Raw genomic sequence first — 11,153 nt, forward strand, 5'->3', positions numbered from 1 at the left:
TGAGAATCAAAATTATTTACAATGAACATTTTTACCTATATGAAATGATAAATATGGTCACGAGGAAGTATTGTTCTAAAACTCCATAATGTTTTAATTTTTATTTTCCCATTAACATATCAGGCCTGCTATCAGAACGGTACAGCACTAACTCTACTACTGAGTGAAATCTGAAAGAAAAACAAGAGTGGAAGCAAGATTTGTCAACCTCAGAATTGTATCGTCTCAATTTTATTGACGTGTGTAATTATATGCCCATATAAATTGATGTCTGCCCCACCTACTAAAGCCACATTGTGCCCCCCGGATATCATCCACATGTCTATCCAGCTTGGAAACTGGATAGACGATATCTGCCGATAGTGTCCATTCGCACCTCACGTCACATGACATCATCAGCACTTGATGAACTGGTGCGTGACCTCATATATTCCCACGGATTCCTTGACTTTCTCATCGTAGTCTGTCCAATCCTGAAATGTGGACAACAAAATACATGAGCATGAACACGTTCAATTATTGGAGCAAGAAACGGGGGACTGACATTCAATCACAGGGCACTTGCTTAAAGTTGTGCTCATAAGTTTACACACCCTAGCAGAATGTGTACTTTCTTTTTAACTCATTCACTGCCATTGACGCTATAGATGTAAAAAAAAAAAAATTTGAACTATTTCTATTAGTTTCACATTTTTTCCACTTTTGTTAACAAGCGTATGAAAACATAGAGAAAAAAATATTGGACATTTAGAACAGATATAAAATTTGTGATTAATCGTGAGTTAACTATTGAAGTCATTGTAATTACAATTAAATATTCTAATCGCATGGGGGAAAAAAAGTTTTTTTTAAATAATAATAAAAAAATTAAGGGTGTCAGACCATTAATTTTTTTAATTGTAATTAATCGCATGACTTCAATAGTTAACTCACGATTAATCACACATTTTATATCTGTACAATAAAAAAAATTCTAGGTTTTCATACTCTTGTTAACAAAAGTGGAAAAAAATGTGAAACTAATACAAATAGTATTAATATTTCATTTTTGATGTCAATGGCAGTGAATGCTTTCAAATTAAACTACACTACTACTATGGCATTTCAGAAGAGCACAATTATTACAAAAAACAGCAGTAAAGAATGACGTCAGTCATAAAAAAAAAAATAATAATAATATTTCAGCCTAGGAGAATCAGATGAACAAATCTTGCTTACTTTTTCTAGTAGGTTGACTTCCGGAAACGTTGTTCCCGACTCTGCTCCTTGTGCAGCAAAGCCAGCCTGAAGAGGGTTTGAAAAAACACAATGTCCACATTACCACTACTGTTAGTTGATCAACCGTTTTTATGCTCGCAAAGAAATTCTGAACATAAAAATGCTTTTATGAGGGTCTGCCGAACACCCCTGCAACGTTTTGCAGTCTTGAGCGAAACCGGACGAAATACGCTCGCTCCATACGCCTCACAGGCCTGCGCCGCTCAGTGAGATGCCGACTGTAGAGATAGATGGCTTAAGTCTTGATTTGGTGGATTTGGGGTGAGGGCCTCAAGATCGTTCCGATCGTTCCGATCGTTCCGATCGTTGGACGATGTAGTAAGTGGACGACCATTAAAGATAGCTTCGAACGTAAAGGTTTGAAGACTCTCACGTACGCTCTGAGGTAAGATCGCTTGATGCCAAAACACGGACGTTCTTGTGTCTTCTGTACTTCGGGCTTTTATTGGTTTCTATGTGCATTTATCATTTGGGGAATTAGAAGCGAAGAATCTCGGGTTATTTTCAAACCAAGTTAGCTAGTTCCCTGACCGCGCAAGCTACTAGCGCTAGCATGTTTACTACAACGACATCATTGTTGGCCGTTTCTGGGCGGGGACTCTTTTCCTTCCAGACAAGCTACGGGAAGTAAGCTACTATCAGTATCGTATGCAAATTTTGCTTGTGCCAACACCTGCTCCTGATTGGTGGATTGTTTCTGCGGACGTGTTAGGCGTTTGAGTCCAGTGTAATGTCTTGTTTGCATATCGTCGCTGCTATGTGAAAAACACTTATGTCCATTTTTTAAATTATTTTTTTCTTCTTTATTTTTACGTTTTTGGGACGATATGCAAATGTTGCTGTGCGAACACACGCTCCTGATTGGTGGGCTGGTTTCACACTCGTTTCTGGTTGGCTGCTTCCTCGAACGTGAGTTTTGAATGTTGTGCTTACCAAAAAGCAACGGAAAAAACTTCGGACCATGCCTTTAAGGAGGGTATTTCAAGAATTCTCAAAATCGAAACTTTTGACCACTCAGATCTATTTTTAACCAGAGCTAGCCTCGGCTAGCGGGTCACATATCACGATTGCATTATGATAAAATGCATTTTAACCATCTTACAATAACACCTTAATCAAAATAGTCGGAACACACGTTGTCAATTGGAAATGTTTTCGATTTATCCATGCGATTCTCTGCGGATACTCCTGTTAGGTCACATTCGACGTCCTACATTCCGTGCACCCATGAACAGCACACAATGTGTGGCACATTACGTGATTATGAATACTATAATAATAATCTATAGTTGATGATTAATTTTGTCCTTTTGTCCCAAAATTGCAATATCTTTGTACTGTACTGGGTGATTTAGGCCATGAAAAAGTCAATCTCAATTTGTTGGGTAACCATTAACTCATTCACTGCCATTGACGTCAAAAATTCATTTGAACTATTTCTCTTAGTTTAACATTGTTTCCCCATTTTTGTTAACGAGAGTACGCAAACCTAGACATTTTGTTTTTAATAATCTTTTTTTTCTTTTTAAGAAAAGAGTATTAAAAGTTAGGGGCGTCAGGCGATAATTTTTTTTAATTGCAATTAATCGCATGACTTCAACAGTTAATTCACGATTAATCACAAATTTTATATCTGTTCTAAATATCCAATAAAAAAAATTCTCTATGTTTTCATACTCTTGTTAACAAAAGTGGGGAAAAAATGTTAAACTAATAGAAATAGTTCAAATGAATTTTTGACGTCTATAGCCGTCAATGGCAGCGAATGAGTTAATGCACGACCCCTCGCCCCTTTCACTCCTTTAAATCGAGGTTCCACTGTAATAGGTGCTTACTTGTGGCTGGAAGTCAACGGGCTCCAGACCTCGACATTCAAACTGCACCATCGTCTTGAACCTCTCACTGTCCTCAGCCTTTGATCAAGTAGACGTCAACCAGGTCAAGAGAAACACAATGTTTACAAATGACAGACTTGAAAACTGGTACAGTTCAGGCTGTATGCTTACGTCATATGGTGTAATGGTGTCCCCTAGGATATCTGCATGAAAGTATCATCATGAATCTACACAGATTTGATTATCAAGTTTAAACATTGACAGCGCTGGCTGGCTCTTACCGATAGAATTTTCCCTGGCACAAAGTTTACACTTCTGCACCATGCTGGCACTTCCTCTTCCTCCTTTTAACGGTACACTCTCCTAAGCACACAGTAAACAAAAGTGTGTAAAAAAAAAGAAAAAAAGTGCCTCTTGAATAAACAACACATACCTAACATAGCAACCTACACAATGTCAAGCACCATTCTTACCGCCAGGTTTATATACTGCCATTTATCTGGAATCTCTCCACAATTTCCACACTTGAGCTAAATAAAGAGAAAATAACGTAATCATGTTATATAAAATGTGTCAAGTACGGCATAAATGACCTACATTAAGTAATAAAATATTAAATACATATTAACTCACTCACTGTATTGCCAGCTGTTTTAAATGGGAAGTCAAAAATGTTCTTTCCGTTTTTCCAACAATATTTTCAATTTGCTCCCACTATTTTAAGCACGGTATCCTGATTAATACTGTGTTTGTGGAGTATAAATTAGGCACAAAAAAATCCACCTGATTCATCAATCGTGGCTTCCTTTTTGCTTTGTAGTGCCATTTTGTATCGAGTGAAAATGACATCTTGCCTAAAGGCTCAGCTTGCGAACGTCTCATGACTAAATCCAGAAAACAGGTGAGCCGCTGGGATTTGGATCATTTTAAGTTAAACAATGGCTGTAAACAATTACCCGAGTATTAACTCATTCACTGCCATTGACGGCTATAGACGTCAAAAATTCATTTAAACTATTTCTATTAGTTTAACATTTTTTCCCACTTTTGTTAACAAGAGTATGAAAACCTAGTGTTTTTTTAAAATATTGTATTAGAACAGATTTGTGATTAATCGTGAGTTAACTAGTGAAGTCATGCGATTAATTACGATTAAAAATAGTACTTGCCTGATGCCTAATTTTTAATAATCTTTTCTTTAAAAAAAAAAGAATATATATATATATATATATATATACAAATATATATATATATATATATATTGAAAAAAAGAAGAAGAAAAAAAGAAAATATTAAAAAAAATTGGGGCATCAGGCGATTTAAATTTGTAATCATAATTATTCGCATGACTTCACTAGTTAACTCACGATAAATCACAAATGTGTTCTAAATGTACAAAAAAATCTAGGTTTTCATACTCTAGTTAACAAAAATGGAAAAAACTAAACTAATAGAAATAGTTCAAATGAATTTTTGACGTCTATAGCTGTCAATGGCAGTGAATGAGTTAAAAGTTTGATTAATTTGATAATTGATTAGTTGTTGATTGATGAATTAATAGTGACTTCTAATTGACAGTTTAAAAAATACACAAAATTAAACTTACACTAAAGTAAACGTAAACCTCTGTACTTCGTTACTTTTACTCAAGTACAAGAGACAGTACTACTTTTCCCTCAGGTTTTTTTTTTTTAAATACACGTATCTGTACTTCTACTCAAGTGTAGAGTTCGAGTGCTTACCACATATGTAGGTCAGTAATGAACTCCACAGCACAACTCGGATTTTAAGTTTAAAAGCAAAATGCAGTACTTGTTTACTTGTCTAGCCAGTAGTCAGAATAAGCACACTAGCATGGTAGACATCCTACCTTTAGAAACCAGCGAAAATCGTCGCCCACCGGTCTCACATTAGTGACATTCTCAAGAGTGGCTTTGAACTGGAGCCCGAATTTCTGTCAGGAGAATGACAAGAAAACATTTAAATGAGCGCAATGGTTTCGATGTTTATAACGAGACGTGCAGAAGTTCAACGTACCACCATCTTGGTTTCTTCTGCTGCGTTCAGGAACCCTTAGTAAATATTGGAACTCTCATAAAAACAAAACGGGCGATAATCATTTGATTACCAATGTCGGGGTTTAGCGACCTTTGTTGCTTCAAGGAATGCAATAATTGTTAAAATATACTTCAATTATTTATTTTATTTTTTACAGTTACGTTCTGCTCATGAGTTTTTGTGGTTTGGTCGGGAGATATGTACATAAAATTAAAAAAACGAGACACATACACAGAGAACGAACAGACTCGGTCAAATCAATTTATTTTTATTGGCCATTAAGTTGATGACGTCATCCATTTACAAGTCTTTCAAGTATTACCCAGTGTAATATTGTATATTATTCAGTAAATCGGATCATACAAAATACAAAAAAGGGAATATATAAAAAAAAATGTTTCAAAGCGTTTTATTGTACCATGAAGTCCATCTGTTAACTGGCATGGATACTTGCTGTGCATGCTACCTGAGGCAACTTCATGGAGGCATTGTGGTGGAGCATGGTGATATTGCTGCTGTATCTATGACCCTTTTGGCAACCTGAGTATACTGTATATGTGATGCTTAAATATTTTAATTGTTTTTCAAATCACAATCACAACTAAGATTTAGCTTGCAACACCTTGTACACATTCTCCATGATTGTTACAAAGCAAGTGGGCTACGGCCAAACAGTAGTCCAATTACGAAACAGCCATGCCATAGAAAGTATTCACACTGCTTATTGGCATCATTGGCGAGGTATAAGCCTGGCATTTCATCATATGCTGTAGTGTTGCACGTTACACTTCACAAGAACGGAGGAACACTGAAAATCAATAGGAAATAATACCAAGATTGTCATACAAAGTACCATCTGAGTTTGTTCAACCTTGTCTTGGAGCACACATCCATATTTGGATTCCAGCAAAACAAAGACTCCCGGACTATTGACGGTTCAAGTTTCATCAGATCAAAAAAAAAAAAACTTCTCCCCTTTTATTCATCATAAGCATGAACTTCCATAAATGCACAGGGGCTACATTGAAAGCAAAGTTAAACTTGCAAGAAAAACACATGTGGGTCCATGTAAACCCAAGTTCATCATGAGACTAAGAGCTTCGTTTTAACTCTGCTGACATAAATGTGAATCCCAAAATTCAACAATGACAATGAATGTAACTCATAGCAAGGAGTAGTCATAGTAATAAAAAGGCATTTTGATTCTTGATGCAAATCATTTTTCCTTTCACTCATCTTAAATACAGTGGTGCCAACAAGGCATTATTTACAGCGCTGGCCCGTCACCCCTCTTCGCCCTGCGGGAAAAAAAAGAGAGAGGTGCGGCGAGGTCAATGCGGCCGACTGCTGGACTCGGACGTCCTTCGTTGCCGCGGGATGCTGTGGCCATTGGTGCAGCCGTTGTGACGCTTGCTTAGGCCGCCGTTGAGAATGTCTTGGATGTGCTGTACTATCAAGTTGATGGCCACTGAAGACAAAAGGAAAACGATGAACCGCCTAAAACCGCCACAGGGAAATGTATACAGTAGAGTATGATTGGAGCTCTACCAAGGTTATCTGCTCCGCGGGGTATAATCACATCAGCATACTTCTTCGTCTAGTTGAAGTAGACAAAACATAAAAAGGATCAAAAGCGGAAACTGTGAAAGTGCCACATGGAGTTGGCCGCATCACATACTGGTAAGCAGAACTCCTCGAAGGCCGGTTTCACAAAAGTTATGTACTGTGCCAGCACTTGTTCCAGCTCCCGCCCGCGCTCTCCGATGTCTCTCAAAACTGGAACAAAAATGGCACATATTGAAAAAAAGATGAAAATGGGGAATTAGTTAGACACCTACTGTCAAATACAGTAAGCCCCAAAATGATTCATACGACGGCCACATTAAGAATAAAAAGGGAATTTTAGCAGAGTAATGGCCAACAAGATTGGAAAAAGTTGGATCAATGTCTTATAACTTTGTGTCCTCGACTCCTTCCCTTCCAGAAATTCTGCTCAAAATGTGGTATGGGTAATTCCCCTTACAGTAATTTTCCATACTCATTGGATCTCTATCAAGGATTATATGCAAAGCTGACAGAAATTTGTTACCATAATTTTTTTTCCCATACATGTTCATGGTTTCTTATTTTTGATAGCCATATCTAAAGGTGTTCAGTTTTGTTGTGCAGCATGGTTATAAAATAAAAATCATTTTAAGGAAGACTTTGTGAAATAAATATATGGTATGTTGGTGTTGAACCTTAAAAAAAAAATAAAAAAAATTGTGACTCTTCCCCCTCCCTCAATATTGCGATGTAATATTCAATATTTTTTTCACTGTCGCCGTCCCATGTCTTTAACAGTAATCTCAGATTTTGTTTATACATAAATGTTTTGATCTTAAATGTTAGGCTTAGGCTACAATAAAGGCAAATGAACTACAAATTAATATAAGATTCATCTACTTGAGTTATAGTTATTAACTTATGAAACTGTTTAACTTGCAGTCTTAACCGCGCGGCCAGGACAACTTCACAAAATTCTACTGAACAAAAGAGGCATTAACACAAATCATTCATTCTTATTCAAATGCAAACAAACCTGGGGCGTTATCACACAAAGCCTACCAACTGACAGAAGTGAAGTGCAGGTTACAGCCACCAACTCCAACTAGTGCTGATTGGATTGTGGCGGCCATTTTAGGCAAAAAACAAGAGAACTTAATCTTGTTTATGTGGCGTGCTTAAAATATCTGCACCTTCCGTGGCCACGCAAAGAGCATTTGTAAATCAAAAATAGTGTTTAATCTACCATAACCTTTTTCTTTTTCTTTTCTTTTTTAAACAGAATTGCTCGTAAACCGACATTCCGCTATAAATTGTGTTCATACCGGGCTACAAGCACAGCCTAAAATTTAAAAAAAAAAAAGGATAATTTTCGCCATATCTGATAAAGTAAATTCAAAAGCAGCCATACTAGCTAGGTGAACACAATTTGGATCACCAGATGTACACTAATATTAGTGTGGTTTGTGTGCATCTAAAAGTAAACCCCGCCCTTTTCCACACACCTCTACGTGAGAGCCTCGTGTCTGGGTCGGTGTCGACAAACAGCTTCATCTGGAAAAGGTCACGGATCTCCTGCGAGTAGAACATCAGGATGCCCTCAAAGAGGACGACGTCGGCTGGATAGACTGTGACAAACTCGTCCTTCCTGTAACTCGCACAAATGTTTTCGGGTGAGTCAATCCCAGTGCTCGGAAACCGGCGTCGCTGACTTAACTGTAATTAACCGCACATAGCACTTGTCAGTGACAAGAAAGACGCATCAGACAGTCACATGTGTGCTCACCTGGAATGAGTGACAAAGTCATAAACTGGGATCTGGACAGTTTTCCCTTGCAGGATCTCCCTGAGCGTTTGCATGATCAACTCATTGTCGAAGGCATCTGAAAGCAAGCACACTTGCTCAGCTTTTCTTAACCCGGGCTTCGGGGACACGTGAGGGACTGCCGCGGCACGTTTGGTAACCCTCGGCCAACAGCTGTTTGATTCAATCTCTGAGCAGATGCCTCTGAGAAAGGCCTGCCGACTGCTGGGATTTGAAACCGGAAGAAGACGCTTTACGGGAGGTAAAGGCAATCCTCGAGCGGAGGTCGGGCTTCTGCATAGCTTTACCTTCCACGGAATGAAGGACCTTAACGTCTACATTTTATTTTCTCACTTTTGCATACCTGGATGGTCAAAGTTGTACTGGCCCTTGAGTGCCTTGGCCTTCTGGTCAGGGGTCAGCACCTTGTAAAAGCTGTCCTGGCTGAGGATGGCCACCTGCCTCTGGTGATGGTCGATCTTGTTTTGGCCCAGCAGCTCCATTATCTTCCCACAAACGGACGACTGCACGCACAAATCAAGGGAAAGACAGCAGTTTTAACAAATGATGTAGCCTACAGAAAGAACAACATTTTATTATAAGTAATTCAAGTAAAATAATAATAATTTCAAAACTTTAAACTGCTCAATCCGGTTGGATACATTTGTAATTGTTTCCCATCCTGCAGCGTCCTTGTTGACCTGGACAACTAATTGTGTCTCCTGGTGAATGCTGACAGGACATTCTGTCTGGCTGCCCGCGGCTATGCTGGTGCGTCTATCAAATCGAGCCGCTCAAATGTCAGACATCTCCGACACTGATTTACAGGGAATTCATCAGGACTTTTTTTTACACAATTTTCTATTACAGCCACTAGCCAAAAAACAAATAAATAAATATATATATATATATATATTTTTTTTTTAGGCAGTCTCTTATCTTGGCTGCCGTAAAAATGAAAGCGAAAACATTAGCAACACCTCTCAGTATGATGTGGTGCAGGTATTGTATACTTTAACACATTCTTCTCTGAACGGCAATCAAAACTAAGCATTCTGCTATTTGTGAAGTCAGATCTGTACATCATTAGTGGAGAATTGTTTACCTGGGTGCCTAATAACACTGGCTTGGCGGCAATTAATCATTGCCACTGACTGGTGGTAAAGGGAGGAGCCAAAATATATAAACCACAGTATATTAGAGCATATTATACTATGCATTGATTGTATTGCTTAATTATAACCTATGTTCCAATCTTGTTTTAAGAATGGGTGGATCCGTTTTACCAGTTTTCTAGTTTGGAGGATTTAAATTTCTAATCCAAATATCCCTGTGATGAAATACAGCTATGTAATCATACAGGTTTTGCTACTGTTTCGCAGAAGTTTATTGTAACAAACCACCCACAATGGGCATCTTAGCTTTAAATATGTGCCTCACCAACAAAAAGCAAAAGTGTTAATTGCTTTATAATTTCACGTGCTTAAATGGCAGCACACAGACCCATGTTTTTTTTTAAACAGTACTTAATTGTATTTATTCCACAGGCAGACAGGAGTCACAGAATTTCTCGATTATGATAAAAGGTGACGAGTGCCAATAAATCTATATTTGCTATGACATTTCACTCAAATTGTCTCGAGCGATAGGTTATCTATGATAAGACATTTCAGTTTTCTTAAAACGTAATCTTATTTTAAAAGAAATCTAACGTTTTTTTGTTTTGTTTTTTTAACAAAATGGATGGTTCAGATTATGTCACTGAAACTCTGACGTTGGTGGCGCTGCGTTCACCAATGATACGAACAAAGAGCCGTGGGCGCCTGAGTAAGGGGAAAGCTTCACAGCGCTATGGCGAATATGGGTCATTCTTTACTTTAGTTTAAACCGTAGTCTTCAAAGCGCGTTTATTTCGATATAATTTAAACCCGCATTTTTATAGTTTCCTAACACACAACTACACCCTGTTTAAAGTAAAATATGCATATGCTGGACCGAGGGGGGAAAATTATTGGAACTGTTTACAAACAACTTGGCTAAAAACGCTAGCACTAGCCATTGTCTTCCGCCGGCTATGTTAGCGTGTGTTGGAATTTATTAGCCTGGCAGCTAAAATGAAATAATGCATCCCCACCTACACAATTGGCGAATCGAGATTCATGATGACAATTTTAAGTAAATAAAACCACGACTGAAATCACTATATGGCTAGACTACATGACGTTCTTTCGTGCTAGGTTAAACCGGGTGAATGCTGGGAGCGGGGCAGTAAAACAGATGATACAGCTGTCAATCAAGCGGCACCAAAGCCACGCGGTCAACCAGCAGCCGGCAGACACATGAGATGTGACACGTCATTTAACAAAACAAAACGAGTGGTCATTCTATATAGTCACCCAATTCACTAGCTACGATGCCAACCTTTCCACTGGCGGTGCCCCCAGAGACACCGATGAGAAAAGGTTGTCGTATTACGTCGCTATTGTCGCCCCGGTCCCGAAGGCGTGTTTCAGAGTCGCCGGCCATAGTTGCAATGTGCTGCTGAGACCGCTGTGCTGGAAGATCACTGAGACTGAGCTCCTCCCATATGGACACACGTTGATTTATACCACTCCTGAAATGTGCTTCTTAAC

General features: G+C 38.4%; 2 protein-coding genes across 3 annotated transcripts; both read right to left on the bottom strand.

Annotated features, from left to right (window-relative positions):
- Positions 1-199: 199 nt before the first annotated feature.
- Positions 200-5,185, bottom strand: czib (CXXC motif containing zinc binding protein). Its single transcript, XM_086086830.1, has 8 exons — positions 5,151-5,185; positions 4,984-5,067; positions 3,587-3,643; positions 3,395-3,476; positions 3,285-3,316; positions 3,114-3,191; positions 1,219-1,284; positions 200-473 (listed from the first exon to the last, which is right to left on the bottom strand). Exons 1-8 carry the CDS (start codon positions 5,154-5,156, stop codon positions 396-398), a joined length of 483 nt encoding a protein of 160 aa, XP_085942956.1. The 5' UTR covers positions 5,157-5,185; the 3' UTR covers positions 200-395.
- Positions 5,186-5,419: 234 nt separating this feature from the next.
- Positions 5,420-11,106, bottom strand: uck2b (uridine-cytidine kinase 2b). Of its 2 annotated transcripts, none has more exons than XM_086086813.1 (7): positions 10,942-11,106; positions 8,885-9,044; positions 8,503-8,599; positions 8,222-8,364; positions 6,850-6,947; positions 6,720-6,768; positions 5,420-6,639 (listed from the first exon to the last, which is right to left on the bottom strand). In XM_086086813.1, the coding sequence occupies exons 1-7, from the start codon at positions 11,044-11,046 to the stop codon at positions 6,503-6,505; spliced, it is 789 nt and encodes a 262-aa protein (XP_085942939.1). In that variant the 5' UTR covers positions 11,047-11,106; the 3' UTR covers positions 5,420-6,502. The 2 variants fall into 2 exon arrangements, with proteins under 2 accessions (XP_085942939.1, XP_085942946.1); XM_086086820.1 differs by lacking the exon at positions 10,942-11,106 and adding an exon at positions 10,655-10,778.
- Positions 11,107-11,153: the final 47 nt, after the last annotated feature.

This window comes from Leptonotus elevatus, chromosome 1, assembly GCF_054856555.1.
Source record: "Leptonotus elevatus isolate MCC_2025b chromosome 1, RoL_Lele_1.0, whole genome shotgun sequence".
Classification (NCBI taxonomy): Eukaryota; Metazoa; Chordata; class Actinopteri; order Syngnathiformes; family Syngnathidae; genus Leptonotus; species Leptonotus elevatus.

Excerpts from the sequence above, each read along its gene's own strand:
- czib (XM_086086830.1), bottom strand. Across the intron at positions 3,644-4,983 it reads ATTTTCGCTGGTTTCTAAAG|CTCAAGTGTGGAAATTGTGG; the intron begins GTAGGATGTCTA and ends CTCTTTATTTAG. Across the intron at positions 3,192-3,284 it reads ACACCATTACACCATATGAC|GCTGAGGACAGTGAGAGGTT; the intron begins GTAAGCATACAG and ends ACTTGATCAAAG.
- uck2b (XM_086086813.1), bottom strand. The coding sequence starts at position 11,046 with ATGGCCGGCGACTCTGAAACACGCCTTCGGGACCGGGGCGACAATAGC. Across the intron at positions 8,600-8,884 it reads GTACAACTTTGACCATCCAG|ATGCCTTCGACAATGAGTTG; the intron begins GTATGCAAAAGT and ends GCTTGCTTTCAG. Across the intron at positions 6,769-6,849 it reads TCGAGGAGTTCTGCTTACCA|ACGAAGAAGTATGCTGATGT; the intron begins GTATGTGATGCG and ends TACTTCAACTAG.